At 44.9% G+C, this 17647-nt stretch overlaps 1 protein-coding gene across 2 annotated transcripts in view; it reads left to right on the top strand.

Annotated features, from left to right (window-relative positions):
* Positions 1 to 17647, top strand: part of pask (PAS domain containing serine/threonine kinase) — a 75913-nt gene extending 58266 nt beyond the window's left edge. For both annotated transcript variants that reach the window (XM_038816987.1, XM_038816986.1), the window contains 3 exons: positions 39 to 172; positions 10016 to 10159; positions 14608 to 17647. In XM_038816987.1, coding sequence (XP_038672915.1) covers positions 39 to 172; positions 10016 to 10159; positions 14608 to 14852 — 523 coding nt within the window. In that variant the 3' untranslated portion in view covers positions 14853 to 17647. The remainder of the gene's footprint in view (positions 1 to 38; positions 173 to 10015; positions 10160 to 14607) is intronic.

Genomic DNA, 17647 nt, shown 5'->3' with positions numbered 1-17647 from the left:
GTGCATAAGATCTTTTCACCTTTTTTGTCTCTATCCAGGTACTCTGGGCCTGAATTAGAGATCTGGTCCCTGGGAGTGACCTTGTATACCCTAGTCTTCGCAGAGAATCCATTCAGTGATGTGGAGGAGACAGTGGCAGCTAAACTAAAACCGCCTTTTCAAGTGTCTGATGGTAAGATATATTCTTAACCGTTGAAATTTCACATAGTGAATAGTATCCATTTGTAATCTGGAGCATATGGATTGAGTCTGCTCAGTTTGCAGTTTCTGGGATTGAAGCAGTACCTGTTGTACGGGTTGGATTAGTAGTGTCATTGCATCTGCAATGGGAGTTTGAAGTACTGTTGGTTAAACTTTGTCTATTAATACCATTGCATTTGTGGCTCAAAGCCAGTGCAGCTTTTTTGGGGGGTTAGTTTTAGTGAATCTGTTCTGGTTTAGAGCATGTCAAGGCAAGGGAAAGGTGCAATATGTTGCATTTGTAGTACTAGAATGAGGGCGATGCCTTGATTTTGTTGGAAACATCCACTTCATTGTCTATTTTATATTTTTGTTAATGTACCGCGTTTACTACCCTGTTAACCCCTTTTCCACAGAAAATCAAGGTGGAGATGACCGTGTCTATAACCTGGGGTGTTTGGGAGGGTTTCAGTGGATAGCTAGGTAACTGTTGAGACCGATCTGCATGCATATGGTTCCACTGCAGACCGGGGAAGAGACCGCAGACGATTGGGTTTTTGTTGGGCTGCTGTCTCAGGATTTTCTCCTTGTGCTTTTTATTTGGTTAGGTGCAGCGATGCTGGGTGAGTTTTCCCAGGGGTTTATATCAAAACTCCTAAGCAAAGCCTTCAAAGTCCTTGTTGCACTTCCTTTGACCCCCATATGGTCCACTCTTGACTCGAGCTCTCCATTGAGGATTCACGGGTAAGCAATATCAGGCAATCTGGCTACGTGACCAGCCCAACACCATTGTGACTGTCTCAGTATGATATGGATGCATGGTATGCCAGCTCGGATGAACACCTCTGTTTGGTATTTTCTCCTGCCATATGATCTCCAAGCGTTTCCGAAGACAACGTCTTCAGCACGGTAGCATTGTGGATAGCACAATTGCTTCACAGCTCCAGGGTCCCAGGTTCGATTCCGGCTTGGGTCACTGTCTGTGTGGAGTCTGCACATCCTCCCCGTGTGTGCGTGGGTTTCCTCCGGGTGCTCCCGTTTCCTCCCACAGTCCAAAGATGTGCAGGTTAGGTGGATTGGCCATGATAAATTGCCCTTAGTGTCCAAAATTGCCCTTCATGTTGGGTGGGGTTACTGGGTTATGGGGATAGGGTGGAGGTGTTGACCTTGGGTAGGGTGCTCTTTCCAAGAACTGGTGCAGACTTGATGGGCCGAATGGCGGCCTCCTGCACTGTAAATTCTATGATAAACTATGATGACAGTACAAGTGATGCTGGTACACATGTTTCACATGTGTAGAACAGAGTAGGCAGGCTTATTGCTCTATAGACTTTCAGTTTGGTAAGGCGACTTCTCTTCATTCCAAGCTGATGTTCGAGGGTGTATGCTGCTGAGATAAATGATCTTATACACTGATAACAGGTTCTGGTCATGGACTGAAATCTTGGACTTGAGATTGGCCTTTCCTAGAGCAGGGAGAGACATTACATCGGTTTTCATAGTGCTGGTCATCAGACCAAAGCAGTTGTGTGCATTGGAGAACAGGTTCATGCTACATTATATGTCCTGTTCTGAACTGAAACTGGTACACAATCATTGGCAAATAGCAAAGTATGTCCTTGGATTCTTTGGTCTTTTCCTGGAGTTGTCTCAGATGCTGCTTCCCATCTATGTAGTATCTGTTTCGATGTCAGGATCACCACCGTGGAAGGTCTCGGAAAGCATGGTGGCGAATAACATGTTGAAGAGGATTGATGGAACCACACAGCTCGGCTTAACTCCATTAATGACTGGAAATGAATCAGAAGATGACCATCATGCAATCAATTGGTCTTCACTCATTCAAGAAGGACTCAACATGCTGCCACAGATTACCATCAATATTTTATTGATGACCCTCCCATTCTGTTAAAAGTTATCAAACTCTTGTCTGGCGGCAAAGTTCCAGGAACTGATGCTATCCCAGCTGAGGTCTCCAAGGCTTAGAGGTCAATGCCTGTCCAGCAGCTCACCCAACTCTTCCAGTTATCGTGTAGGAATACAAAAATTCCCTCATTGTCCACCTGTACAAGCAGTTTGGCACCTGTCAACCTCACAACAATAAGAGGGATCTCACTCCTCTTCGTCACCAGTACCCTTCTGAACTGTTTATTGCAACATCTCGACCATGATTTTCTGATATAGTCAGTGCGATTTCAGAAAAGGTTGAGGAACCACTGATAAAAGTTTTTGCAATTGAACATCTTCAGTTGAAATGCCAAGAACAGAACATGTACCTCTACACCACATTTGTTGACCTGATCAAGGCCTTCGACACAATCAGCCGTGAGGGCTATGAGGTAATGGAGGAATGTGGTTGCTGTGAGAACTTCATCACTGTTCCTCAAAGGCATGCTAACTAAACCTTTCTAGATCAATGCAGAGTAGGGTTAATCGATTAGCTCCTTTTTTTTTTCTTTTTAAAAAAAAATAATTTTTATTGAAAGATTTCGAATTTATACAACAACGAACCATAATAAAATACCAAAAAAAAATTATATTAGCAATCATAAACATTCGCCCCACCTCCATGAACAACACAGCATGTTAACAACAATGCAAATTAACACTATATTAAGTTACATAATAGAAACTACAAGAAGGAACCCCCCCCCCCCCCCTCCCTTCCCGGGTTGCTGCTGCTATTGACCAAGATACCTATCTTTGAGCAGGAAGTCCAGAAAAGGCTGCCATCGTTTATAGAACCCTTGTATTGATCCTCTCAGGGCAAATTTGGCCCTTTCCAATTTTATAAATCCCGCCATGTCACTGATCCAGGTCTCCACACTTGGGGGCCCCGCATCCTTCCACTGCAGCAAGATCCTCCGCCGGGCTACTAGGGACGCAAAGGCCAGGACACCGGCCTCTTTCGCCTCCTGCACTCCCGGCTCTACCGCAACTCCAAAAATCGCGAGTCCCCACCCTGGTTTGACCCTGGATCCAACCACCCTCGACACCGTCCTCGCCACCCCCTTCCAGAATTCTTCCAGTGCTGGGCATGCCCAGAACATATGGGCGTGGTTCGCTGGACTCCCCGAACATCTGGTGCACCTGTCCTCATCCCCAAAGAACCTACTCATCCTAGTCCCGGAGATGTGGGCCCGGTGCAGCACCTTAAATTGATGAGACTAAGCCTCGCACATGAAGAGGAAGAGTTGACTCTCTCCAAGGCATCCGCCCAAGTCCCGTCCTCTATCTGCTCCCCAAGTTCCCCCTCCCATTTAGCCTTCAGCTCCTCCACTGACGACTCCTCCACCTCCTGCATTACCTTATAAATGTCAGACACCTTCCCCTCTCCGACCCACACCCCCGAAAGCACTCTGTCCATCGTCCCTCGCGAGGGCAGCAAAGGGAATCCCTCTACCTGTCGCCTAGCAAACGCCTTTACCTGCAAGTATCTGAACATGTTCCCTTGGGGAAGCCCAAATTTATCTCCAGTTCCCCCAGGCACGCAAACCTCCCGCCAATAAACAGGTCCCTCAATTTACTGATGCCCACCCTTTGCCACCCCCTAAATCCCCCATCCCTGTTCCCTGGGATGAACCGATGATTGCCACCCAATGGAGCCTCCATCGAGCCCCCTGTTTCCCCCCTATGCCGTCTCCACTGTCCCCAGATTCTTAGGGTCGCCGCCACCACCGGGCTCGTGGTAAACCTCTTAGGGGAGAGCGGCAACGGCGCCGTTGCCATGGCACCCAGGCTCATACCTCTACATGACGCCATCTCCATTCTTTTCCACGCCGCCCCTCCCCCCTCCATCACCCATTTACGCACCATTGACACATTGGCCGCCCAATAGTACCCCAAAAGGTTGGGCAGAGCCAGCCCGCCTCTATCCCTCCCTCGCTCCAGGAACACCCTCTTCACTCTCGGAGTCCCATGTGCCCACACAAAGCTCAAAATACTGCTAGTCACTCTCCTAAAGAAGGCCCTGGGGATAAAGATGGGCAGGCACTGAAAGAGGAACAAGAACCTCGGAAGCACTGTCATTTTGACGGACTGTACCCTCCCCGCCAACGACAATGGCAGCATGTCTTACCTCTTAAACTCCTCCTCCATCTGATCTACAAGTCTGGTGAAATTATGTTTGTGAAGAGTCTCCCAGTCCCTGGCCACCTGCACCCCCAGGTACCTAAAACTCTCCCCTGTCCGCCTAAGCGGGAGCCTACCAATTCCTTCCTCCTGGTCTCCAGGGTGCACCACAAACACCTCACTCGTGCCTAAATTTTATTTATAACCTGAAAAGGTCCCAAACTCAGCTAGCAGCTCCATCACCCCCGGCATCCCTCCCACCGGGTCCGCCACACACAGTAACAGGTCATCGGCATACGACGACACCCTATGTTCCTCCCCACCTCGCACCAAACCTCTCCACCTCTCTGAATCCCTCAACGCCATCGCCAGCGGCTCGATTGCCAATGCAAACAACAAGGGGGACAGGGGGCAACCCTGCCTGGTCCCTCGGTAAAGCCGGAAGTACTCTGACCTCCTCCCATTCGTGGCCACGCAGGCCATCGGTGCCTCATATAGCAGCCTTACCCATCTAATAAACCCTTCACCAAATCCAAACCTCCCCAACACCTCCCATAAGTACCCCCACTCCACTCTATCGAAGGCCTTCTCCGCATCCAGCGCCACCACTATCGATGCCTCCCCCTCAATTGCTGGCATCATGATGACATTCAACAATCTCCGCACATTCGTGTTCAGCTGACTTCCCTTCACAAACCCTGTCTGGTCCTCGTGTACAACCCCTGGCACACAGTCCTCTATCCTGGTGGCCAGGATTTTTGCCAGCACCTTGGCATCTACGTTGAGGAGAGATATGGGCCTGTATGAACCACACTGCTGGGGGTCCTTGTCCCTCTTTAAAATTAACAAGATCTGCGCCCGCGACATCGTCGGGGGCAAAGTCCCCCCCTTCCCACGCTTCATTAAGTGTCCGCACCAGCAAGGGGCCCACTAGGTCCACAAACTTTTTATAAAATTCCATCGGGAACCCATCCGGCCCCGGTGCCTTCCCTGACTGCATCTGCCCGATCCCCTTAACTAGCTCCTCCAGCTCAATCGGCGCACCCAACCCCTCCACCTGCTCCTCCTGCACCTTCGGGAAAGAAAGCCCGTCGAGGAACCTCTCCATTCCCCTCCTCTCCCCCGTTGGCTGCTACCGGTACTGTTCCCCTTAAAAGTCCTTGAAGACCTCATTCACCTCTACCCCCTTCCGCACCACATTCCCACTCTTGTCTCTCACTCCAGCAATTTCCATAGCCGCATCCCAATTGCGGAGCTGATGAGCCAGCATCCTACTCGCCTTTTCACCATGTTCGTACACTGCCCCTTGTGCCTTCCTCCACTGTGCCTCCGCCTTTCTAGTGGTCAGCAAATCAAATTTAGCCTGCAGGCTGCGCCTCTCCCCCAACAGTCCCTCCTCTGGTGCCTCTGCGTACCTCCTGTCTACCTCCAGCATCTTTCCCACCAGTCTATCCCCCTCACTCCTCTCCCTGTGTGCCCGGATGGATGTCAGCTCCCTACGAATCACTACCTTCAGGGCTTCCCAGACCACCCCCATTTGAACCTCCCCCGTATCATTCACCTCTAGGTACCCCTCAATACTTGCCCGGACCCTCCTACACACCTCCTCCTCCGCTAACAACCCCACATCCAACCGCCACAATGGGCGCTGGTCCCGCACCTCCCCCATCTCCAACTCTATCCAATGTGGAGCGTGGTCGGAGATTGCAATGGCCGACTACTCGGCCTCCTCCACTCTCGGAATCAGTCCCCTACTCACCACGAAGAAGTCTATCCGCGAGTAGACCCTATGTAATCGATTAGCTCCTTCAAAGAGCCAGCACGAACATGATGGTCCAAATAGCTTCCTCCTGTGCTCATGATTTTAATGCTGATGGTATTTCACAAAATTCAAAAATGAAAGAACAGAAAATGATGGGAATGCTCAGCCGGTCAAGCAGCATATCCGTTCTCGTGTATCTGTTACCCTTGTCCTTCTAAAGGTCGTGGTTTGGAAGGTGTCACCTAAGGACCCTTGGTGAGTTCCTGCAGTGCATTTTGTAGATGGTACACGCTGCTGCCACTGTGTTTCAGCGGTGAAGGGATTGGATGTTTGTGGAAGGGATGTCAATCAATGGGGCTGCTTTGTCCTAGATGGTGTTGAGCTTCTCGAGTGTTTTTGGAGCTGCACTCATCCAGGCAAGTGGGGAGTATTCCTTCATAGTTCTGACGTGTAAATGGTGGACTGGCTTTGTGGAGTCACGAGATGAATTACTTGCCGTGGGATTCCTAGTCTCTGACCTGCTCCTGTAGCTACAGTATTTACATGGCTCGCCCAGTCCAGTTTGTGGTCAATAGTAACCCCCGGGATGTTGCTAGTGGGGAATTTGGTGATAGTAATGCTGGTGTAATTGCTGGTGTAAAGTATACAACAGCTTTTTACAGTCTGGATCCAGTCCAAAGCTGCAAGCCAATGGAAGCTGCTCCTAAGTTGCTCTACCTGCTGAAATTCAGTGTCTGCAAGTTTTCCTCAATGTCTGCCTGAAAAGTATTGCAAGAGACACCGGGATTTTGTCAGACTAGTGCCGAAAGACCAATCGTTTAACCCAGACTGCATTTCAAGGACTCCATTATCTATCCGTTTCTCTTGAACCGCTTAGCCTTGTGACAGAAACATAGAATAGTTACAACACACAAGGAGGCCATTTGGCCCCTCTTGTCCATACCAGCCCGAGGACACCCAGGTGCCTGTTCTGATCCCACCTTCCTGCACCCGGCCCATAGCCCTGCAGCTTACAGCACCTAAGGTGCAGATGCAGGTACTGTTTAAAGAGTTTAGGGTCTCTGCCTCCACCGCCATTTTTATTTATTTTTTGGTGTGAGGGTGGGTGTTAGGGTATTGAGAAAGAGTAATTAGCATACTTTCATATTTCATTCTGTATGTTAATAAGCTTGGCCTTCCACTTCAAGCCTGGTTTTACAATAAACTAATTAACTTGTTGAAGAAATCTGGGCATCAAGTGTCATTCCAAGATTCATGGGTAAAGCACATAATTTGACCATATAACTAGCTGGAGAAATCGTTTAAATTAATGTTGTGACCCACGATGTAGTGGAATTAGAGACCGTGCATCCCTCCCATCTTGGCAGTAATAATCCTCGTAAACTAGGGCAGCACGGTTATCACAGTTGCTTCACAGCTCCAGGGTCCCAGGTTCGATTCCCGGCTTGGGTTACTGTGTGTGCGGAGTCTGCATGTTCTCCCCGTGTCTGCGTGGGTTTCCTTCGGGTGCTCCGGTTTCCTACCACAGTCCAAAGGTTTGCTGGATTGGCCATGCTAAATTGCCCTTTATGTCTTTAAAAAAAAAAGGTTATGTGTGGTTACTGGGTTACGGGATAGGGTGGAGACGTGGGCTTGAGTAGGGTGCTCTTTCCAAGAGCCGGTGCAGACTTGATGTGCTGAATGGCCTCCTTCTGCACTGTAAATTCTATGATTCTACGAATTTTATGCACTTCAATTAGATTGCCCCTCGGTCTTCTCTGTTCCGAAGAAAACAATCATAGACTATCCACTCATTCCTCGTAACTAAAATTCTCCAGTCCGGGCAACATTCTCGTAAATCTCCTCTGAAACCTCTGTATTTTAATTATATTTTTCCTCAAGTCCAGTGACCACAACTGCACACACAACTCCAGCTGTGTTCTAACTAGTGTTTTATGTAGTCCAGCATAACCTCTCCGCTATTACTAGATGTGACCTAGAATAAAAAAGCAAGTATCCCGTATGCCACCATGACTATCTTGTTGACCTTTCTCACCACCTTCAGGTAGCTGTGTACATACACTCTATTTTTCTTCTCTTTGTCTCCAATCATCTATTGTGTATTCCATAGTCTTGTTACCCTTACCCACTGTATTTCTGCACTGTACTCTGGATTGAATTTCATTTGCCACTGTTTCACCCACCTGACTAATCCATTGATGTCTTTCTGCAGTCTATAGCTTTCTTCTTCATTATAAATTACACAGCCAGTTTTTCTATCCTCTGCAAACTTACTCATACCCCGACACTGAGGTCCAAATCATTGATGTATCTCTCAAAATCCAAGGGACCTTGTACTGAGCCCTGTGGAAACTGACAGATTAATGGGCTCTTGAAAATAGCACTTTTTGCTTGTCATACTCTATTGCTACACCCCAATCATTCGTCATCTGTGATCTGCCTAAGGCAGCTTCTGATTCCATTCTTGCTTCTCCCAAACCACTCTTTACTTCTCTTTTCAACGGTCCATGCAATCTCCCATTGTTCAGGTGGCCCAATCGCATCCTCCTTTTTCCTTCCATTTTCTCTTTTACAGCTCTTTCCACATCCTACTCCCTGTAAGAACCATCTCCGTTATCAACAAGCAGTGTATCGTCTGACTCTAAGTAAAGTTACAGGAGATCTATTCATTTATTATACAATGGAAATATGTAAAAATTACACTTTTACCATCCCAGTTGGTGTTACTACTGGACGGGAAGATCCCAGAATAGGACCCTGGCTCAAAAGGCCAAAACATTCAGGAACAGAATCATAGGACTGCTTGATTATAATACAATACTCCTTCACTCCCACTTATCATCACAATTGTACATTGATTTGAAGGATAATGCCGGTTATACAATATATCTGATGCTATAATGTTCTCAGTAAATACACAGTCTCTGTAACCCAACAGGCTAACTGTGGTCAGATAATACTCCACTCTGAAACCAAGTGGTGGATGTTACCAAATTGGACTTTTGTGGATTTCTTCTCAAACTGCACCTAGATGATTGTCACATCATTGTTTCCAAACTCCCCTCTCAAAAAGACATGCTTTACAATCTTCTAACAATCACTGTTTTCACGCAGCTGACTTCAGCAAGGATCTAACTCCCCTTTCAGTATTCCTGTGTCTTGAACAGCCACGTGCTTTCAACCTTTCACACAAGTTCTCCTATCTAGCCACCAATGGCTTCATAATTGCTTCACTTATTGTTTCATAGGCAGTAATGAAATATCACCAATCTTAGGCATGCTTCAGTTATCACTGGCTTTTTAGTAGCTAATTCCACCAGGCCTGCATTTTGCAGCTCTGACTTTAACTTCCCTGTTCCAATTCCTGTTTTCCTTTTTACTTCAGTATTCCTGGAATCTTCTCTTTTCATTCTCTAGTTTCCATATCTAGCTGTTCTTTAGTTTCTTGTGTTCTCTTTGGGGAGCCTGCTTTTGAAGCTTTTTGTCCTCTATCTGCAGCTGGCAGGGCTGAGAGTCGTTCTCTCTCTAGCCTCCTAGCTCCATCTGCTGTGAATTCAATTTAAACTAAAGCCAAAAAGCCTCTCTGCCCTAAAGATGGCCCTGGTTGCGAAGCAACAGCTCATTTTTTCTCCAATGCTTTTGTTTACCTTCCATGTCGTAAACACTGAGCACAATACAGATACAGTCTGAACCGAAACCAAAAATCGCCATAAATGCAAACACCTATGTATAACATTAATCTGACTAGAGTTTTAACCTTGCACAAAAGCGCTAAATGAAAATCAAATCTATACCTAATTTCTAATATTGAACAATACAAACATAGATTACTTACATCTACTTCTGCTTCCTGACAACACAAAATACAATACTTTCTCCGAACAAAGCAACAAGTGGTCAATCCATATATAACAAAGAACGACAAATGAGCACAGGGTCAAATATAATGCTCTTATTTTGAGGGCTGCTGAGCTCTTCCTTTTGTTTTTTTCCTTTCTGCAGAATTTATGTACCTGGTATCCTGGATGCTGCAGCCTGATCCTCACCAGCGTCTGAGTCTCGAGGAATTAATGAAGAACAAGTGGGTGACGCAACCAGTCAACCTGGCTCTCTACACCTGGGAGGAGGTGTATTCTAGCAAAGGAAGTGAGTATGTAACTTGTCCTTTTCATACAGCTGGGAATTGAGCAATGAATGGCGGAGCAGGCTTGAAGGGTCGGGTGGTCTACTCCTATTTTCTATGTTTCTAAGGAACACCTTTTGGGTTAAGGGAGCAGATCTGACCGAAACTAAGGTCACACTAAGCTCAGGAAAGATTAAGAAGATTTTATCCTCTGAGAATAGTAACATTATCTTATGGATTTTAAATAAATTCATCACCCTTGTCTCGATCACACCACCCTGACAACTTATTCCAACAGTGAATCCCCTCTAGTATTTTATTGTTTATACCTTATTGTTTACTTTAGAAGATTACTATATTTTCCCTGGTTATCCTGAAACTACAGTTGGATCCCAACGCGTCAAGCTCAGGTGACATGAAATACTGTTTGTGTCGAAGCTGTCAACCATTCCCGCTGGCAAAATAGCAAAAGCTATTTTTTTTAAAAAGTCTGGTTAGCCGAATTTCCGCAGTGCTCAATCCGGGTTAGTCGAACTTCTGTTTGGTGCTGGCAAGAGAAATAAGGCTGAAATAGTGGGTCATATGAACGCACAAATCAGAGTGCATTGGTTAGACCCAAGTGCGCTCAAATTTCCCTGTTAAGTGACTTGCAAAGTATACGACTGTGGCGAAACCCGTTAGGAAAGTTAAGTTGTCAATTGGAGAAATGGTGAAGTTGATGCGGCAAGTGGAAAACAGCGTGAAGAAGAAAACAGACATCGTGAAAGACAGGGAGATTCTGCCATCAAGTTTGTCCACCATTCTCAAACACAAAGCGAACATCTTGGAATAGTTCAACAAGTCGGCTTTCTCTTCAACAAGGAAGAGGTTGAGAACTGCTGTGTGGCACCACGTTGAAGAAGCTCTGCTTATTGTGGTTCAAGCCAGCCCAAACAGAGAACATTCCCACCCTGGCCCAGTGCTACAGGAAAGGGGCGTCACCCTGGCAAAGAAGCCAAGCCACATGGATGGCTGGACTGATTCAAGGGGACTACAAGGTTCAGTGGAAGAAAACATTTAGTGGCCATCATTGAAGACAACTGCCCCATGCACCCTGACATCAATGACTTGAAGAGCATAAAGCTGTTCTTGCCTCTCGACACCATGGCCAAGCTACAACCAATGAATTAGACGGTGATTTGGAACATGAAAACCCACTGACAACGGGGCTACAATCCCACACTGATGCTAAATAAGGTGTGGATAATGGTGAAGGAAGCCACAATAGCGAAATACTTCAATCACAACATGTCCAAACACCTGCACAAGGCTAGAAAGAGGAGCCGGGTGGTGCTGACCAACCCAATGATGAGGCACTTCATGCACACCTGTGGGTGCCAGTATGGAGAACCCACCTAAGGGGAGGTGGTTGATGCACAACGGGCCTTACAGATGATACTATCATGAATGGAGGAGGCAGATCACCCTGGAACTTTCCACTGAATGTCTGTCTACTCGCTCACCTATTTCCCAGGTTGATGCTGATATGGCTGCAAAGATACTGTGGGATTTCACACTGCAGCATGAAAACACCAAAACGTGTTTGACTGCATTGACAACATGGTGGACAGCATTGCACTCGCCCCAAATCAGCACACCAAGTAGAAAAAGATTATGGAGTTTATCCAGTGCTAAATCCCAAGGTCAACACAATGTAAACTCTGGGCAAATGGAATAAAGACTTTTCCACACTTAGTTTAAATTTGTTTTTTTTTTCTGCATTTGAATCTGAATAGCAAGGTAGTAAATGAAACATTTGGGTTGCATAGAGACCTGTTCATGTGGCTAAATGTGCCTCCTCGCCTATCACAAAAGTCTGCTTAACCCAGAGTTGAAGTTAGTCACCTGGGATTTGACTCTTTGAGAACTTGCTGTAATTCCCAATAAAGAATTTTGCACACCTAACAATTTATATTTGAGTTATTAATTACTACTTTACTCTTGGCATGAATTTGAATAAGGATGCTTAGCATTCAGACACCACAGCAACTTGTAATTTGTTGTATTTTTAAAAATAAATTTATAGTACCCAATTCATTTTATTCCAATTAAGGGGCAATTTAGCGTGTTCAATCCATCTACCTTGCACATCTTTGGGTTGTGGGGGCGAAACCCATGCAAACATGGGGAGAATGTGCAAACTCCACACGGACAGTGACCCAGAGACGGGATTGAACCTGGATTCTCGGCGCCGTGAGACTGCAGTGCGTCAGCGTGCTGCCCAATCTGTTGTATACTTAATGGATTTAAAGCTTAGGATTTCCAGTTAGCTCCTTTCCCCAAGTTTCAAATAATGATGTCTACACTTTGTGGAACTTGGCAAGTTACCGTGATCAGATCGGGAGCGGCCACTCTAGATACATAGGCTGTAACTATTGGCCTTCGAACATTATTCCAGCTTTAGAGATCCATACTTTGAGGTTAAAGACACTCATGAACTGGTGGCAGATAACTTGGTTACTCACGTTCACACTGTTCTGATGAGGAAAAGTTTGAAATGAAAAGAGAACGGCTTCCAGGCTACACTTGCCCTATCCCTGGCATTAGCTGAGAACGTTCCTAGTGGAGATTTAGAACAGTGCAGCACAGAACAGGCCCTTCGGCCCTCGATGTTGTGCCGAGCAATGACCACCCCACTCAAACTCACGTATCCACCCTATACCCATAACCCAACAACTCCCCCTTAACCTTACTTTTTAGGACACTACGGGCAATTTAGCATGGCCAATCCACCTAACCCGCACATCTTTGGACTGTGGGAGGAAACCGGAGCACCCGGAGGAAACCCACGCACACACTGGGAGGACGTGCAGACTCCGCACAGACAGTGACCCAGCCGGGAACCGAACCTGGGACCCTGGAGCTGTGAAGCATTGATGCTAACCACTATGCTACCGTGCTGCCCCGATCTGAGGAGGGTTTTTTTATAATTGGGAAGGTTTGGCTTTGGGCCAAAATTTATATCATAGACTTTTATACAGGATCCCCACCGCGGTTATGCATACTAATGCCCTGAGTTTGGGTTATTTCAACTGTGGGAATCATATCTTTATTTCTATTTATTCCTTGTAAAGTTTGCCTGCTCCCTCAAAGTCAGATGGTAAAATCCATGGCACAATGTGGTTTTGAGTTTTGGATTAAAGCACATTTAATTTAATTCAATAATCTTTATTGTCACAAGTAGGCTTACATTAACAGTGCAATGAAGTTACCATGAAAAGCCCCTAGTAGCCACCCTCCGGCACCTGTTCGGGTACACAGAAGGAGAATGCAGAATGTCCAAATGACCTAACAGCACGTCTTTCGGGATTTATGGGAGGAAACCGGAGCACCCGGAGGAAACCCACACAGACACAGGGAGAAGGTGCAGACTTTGCATAGACAGTGACCCAAGCCGGGAATCGAACCTGGGACCCTGGTGCTGTGAAATAACAGTGCTAACCACTGTGCTACCATGCCGCCCATTGGAAAAGAGGATTGTAATGTTAGTACTATATTCTGCCCTGTATATGATTAGGGGTTCATGAAACCAACTGTTAAATTCTGGCTCTTGGCTTAAATATCGTAACTCCCTGGAAGTAGTTTAAACGTCTTGCATTTAGGGGTGCCCAATTATAGTAGGTGTGTAACAATTGAACAACCTTGTGACCCGAACTGGATAGATGCATTTCGCTTGTACCCTTTCCAATTGTTTCAAGAGCAGACCCAGAAACCACTTGCTAAGACCCTGAACACAGTTATAATCAGACTAATTTACTTCAGTTAGCCTTCTTTCAAAATACAAAATGAGGACAAAACTACACATCTTGCATTCTTAAGTAATTATTGACAACCCTCCTGAAATTTCCTCCTGAGCTGCAAAAGGCTGTTCTTGCAGCTTTCAGTTCAAACACTTTGCAGTGAGCTTGCATCTCTCTTGATTGTTTTTCCATGCACCATTGTCCAGAGGCTGAGGTGGAAGAGCTGCCAACTCACTTCCTGGCAAGAGTCCAGATTCTCGTTTTCCCAACATAATGGATGTATAGGGTGTTTGTTCATTACCAACACAAGCTAACAAATTGCTTATTATTTACAATCTATGAAGATTCTACATCGAAAATTTGCTTTTTCAAATTTGTGTGAATACACATTGCTTTAAAAAAAATCTTTTTGTTTAAAATGTAATTTTACTTCCCACATCCTTTCAGGTACAATTGGCAAACATCTTGACATGACTCTGGTACTGGGTGGTAAAGTAGAAAAAGATTGTTCCTTTCCATGGCGCTAACAGTCATCACCTTAAAAAAGAAGCAGGAAGTATCCACTTCAGGACCTCCTGGAGGAAACCACTTAATTGATCTGCTTCCTGTATGCAATTGCAATAAGGTCAGGGAAAGGGGAACAATGTGCTCAATGATAACCAAATAATCTTTGCTTTTTGTTTTGTAAACAGGAATCTCTAGAAGCTGCTCTGCTGTGGCTGGAGAGAACAGCAGGGTATTAATTCCTTCTCTGAAGTTTGCAGGCAGTGAGAATAAAGTGTGTGCTGATGAGGATCACTGTCCGGATCACTTCTGGGGTGAACATGGATGTTATGAGCCATATGAGAGTGATGAAGAGGACACAGATCATAAAACACTGCCATCATCTGCAGAGCTCCAATCTGACCTCTTGGAATACCTGCTTAGCCAGGACTGAGGACATTTTTATGCTGCAAATCAAGTACAGGGTAACTGCACTCACTTGTTTGAAGTTATTTTCCCTAATTCATTTTATTTTAATCCTATAAGGTGCATACAGTGTCGTGGAAGTCAGTGGGGCCTGTTGCAGTTCTGTAAGTTGAGTAATGTGCTGTGCTCCTGTGAGCCTTGTCATATGCTGTGTGAGTCTACTGAGCTTCCGTCAACATGAAACCATGCTGTGGGGACTGCCGAATGTCTCAGTACTTTCAATCTGAAGGCAGAGAAGTCTTGCGTGGGTATGATTCCTGAGGCAGCTGCAGCCCACACTCAGCCCAAGCTATCCTTAATCGCTGAGTCTAAACTCCCAAGTGCCAGCAAATAAAATGGCCTCTAGGCCAAGTCAAAAGTAACTCCCTTACATGCACTTTGACTGAACAACAATTTTTAAAACCTGCTCAGCCTACCCACACTATACAGCTAAAGCTCAAAATATCCTATCCAAGAAGCTATGTGCCTAGTGGTAGGAATATGCAATGACCACAGTCCCCATCACAGGCGTGACCACTCACTGTACTTTGCTCATGACCTTGAATCAAGGGTGAGTGGTTTGTTAACAGTTCAATGCTATTAGTGTTTCACAGGAAGATGGGCTCTTGTCCTCCGATAATCACTTGATTCATTCAAAGTGATGCATGATGGTCTGAACCTTTAGTTTTATGGTAATTTTAATATTGCAAATCTTGATTGTAAAGATCCATGAAGATTTTCCTTCCAGTTTACTGCTTAATTAGGGAGTTATGTTTAACTTGTTATGGCAGATTAGCTGTCTGATGTGGAGATTAACATATAGTTATGGAAAACTGATCTCCCTAAAAAGTGCCTAGTGCAGAAATAAATATAAAGAGTTATTTACGGCACCCCAAAGCAATCCTGAAGCAGCTGATTACTGAATATGCTGTTAACCATGTTAACTGATACACAACGGTTGTAATGTTTTTTTAAGTTTAACACTCCTGTATTGATACTTAATAGTTCTATTACATTTCAGTAACATTGGATTTATACATATTACTATTACACAGAACACTCCTGCACAAGAATATTCAAACTGTTTAAGGTCAAATATCAAGGGTGCTGCGCACCAGTGAGATACATCCTTATCTCTGACCCCACCAACATCATTTTCACTCTCTGCAAGCATTGATGTAAATAGTCAATATGAAGGCATTGTCATCAGTATTCACTGATCATCACATTAGTGATCTTTTAGTTAGATTTCTGAGTTAAGCCCTTTCTTTTATTTTAACTTGCCCTGCCCAGCATGTGGTGCAGTTTGCCACCTGGAGTCTTTTTGTGTTCGATATAGGCTATCTGAATTACTGCTTGGTATCCACTTTTATGGAATAACTAAACAATTACTCACTGTGACTGCTATATGGCCCTGTGGTAGGTCTATACCCTGCATGATTCACAATCCGTAAAGTTTCTTTCATAGTACCTCTGTATAGAATTGGGCCAGAGTTTGTAGAAAGTGACATCCCTGAAACTACATGACCCTTGAAATTAAACAACTGCATTGATCTGAGATTGAGGAGCTAAGGTGAAGTCAGTTCATTTAGGTCAGAGTTCATTGAGGTCATCTGGGTACAGTACTGTACCTTCGATTTTCCAAGTACTTCATAAGAGATCGGTGCCAATCCTTAAAAGTGCAAGCTTTCAGCAATACTCGGGTACCAAAACTGGCCATTTTGCAATTATCAATTGCACGGTTCTATTTAATTATTAGTGTCACTTGCACCTATAAGGTGCACTTGTTTAAGATTTACAGTCACGGGGGACTAAATGCTTCTAATTGAGTAACTCAAACCTAATCCAGTAAATTTCTCCATTTGTGACTGATTTCTTGTTATAACTTTAGTATAAATGGAGGATTGAATGACATCAAAATTTAGTGATGGAGGCGATTGTATCTCTTCATTAAAGGTGGCAATCCCACTTTGTCCCAGATTAAAGATCTACAGTAAAGGGGCCACTAAAGCATTGCTTTAGGATGGAAATTAATGGATAACGTTATTTTAAATATGATATATTTTGTGCACTAATGTGACACTAATCTAGTACCTGACAACTAATTGTGTACTAGCAGCTGGTTTCACTTCTATTCCTTTTCTTTTAAGCAACTTGGCTAACAGATTGCTAAACTTTGCACTACACGTTTACCCAAGGAATTAAATGCTCATCTTTTCTTTAATTGTATGAACACAACCACCTCATGACCAAGGCAAAAGATGGACTATTGCAATCTTGTTTGTAATACAAGGTATTATGGGATAGAAAGATTCTTTGCATGTTGGGAGAATACCATGGACACAATATTTCACTTCTGATTTACATTACATTTCCATATTCGAAGTGTGACTACTTCATCCAGAATGTCCAGGATTTGCTGACCAACATTTCCATTCAAAGCGTGACACTAAATCCGACTTCTGGGTAGACCTGTGTTGATCCGCTGCTGCAAACTCTTGTGAATTTAAAAAGCTCAGTTGAAGTTTGTGGCGGCTCTGAGAGCTTTGGTGATGTTTCCTGGCAGACCCTGAACTATCTGCATGTCATGGAAACATCCCAAATAGTTTACTAAATACATTTGTGAAAATAACTAGGTAGCATATAATTGTACAGTAGAACAGCAGCTGCTATGGTCATGGGTTTGAATTGCATTGTCTGGCTCAAAGTGTGACTTGAAAGAGAAAATGCTGGAAAATCTCAGCAAGTCTGGCAGCATCTGTAGGGAGAGAAAAGAGCTAACGT

Source organism: Scyliorhinus canicula, chromosome 13 (genome assembly GCF_902713615.1).
Source record: "Scyliorhinus canicula chromosome 13, sScyCan1.1, whole genome shotgun sequence".
NCBI classification, from domain to species: Eukaryota; Metazoa; Chordata; class Chondrichthyes; order Carcharhiniformes; family Scyliorhinidae; genus Scyliorhinus; species Scyliorhinus canicula.
Note: the sequence above shows the minus strand (reverse complement) of the source record. Positions and strands in the feature narration are given on the sequence as shown.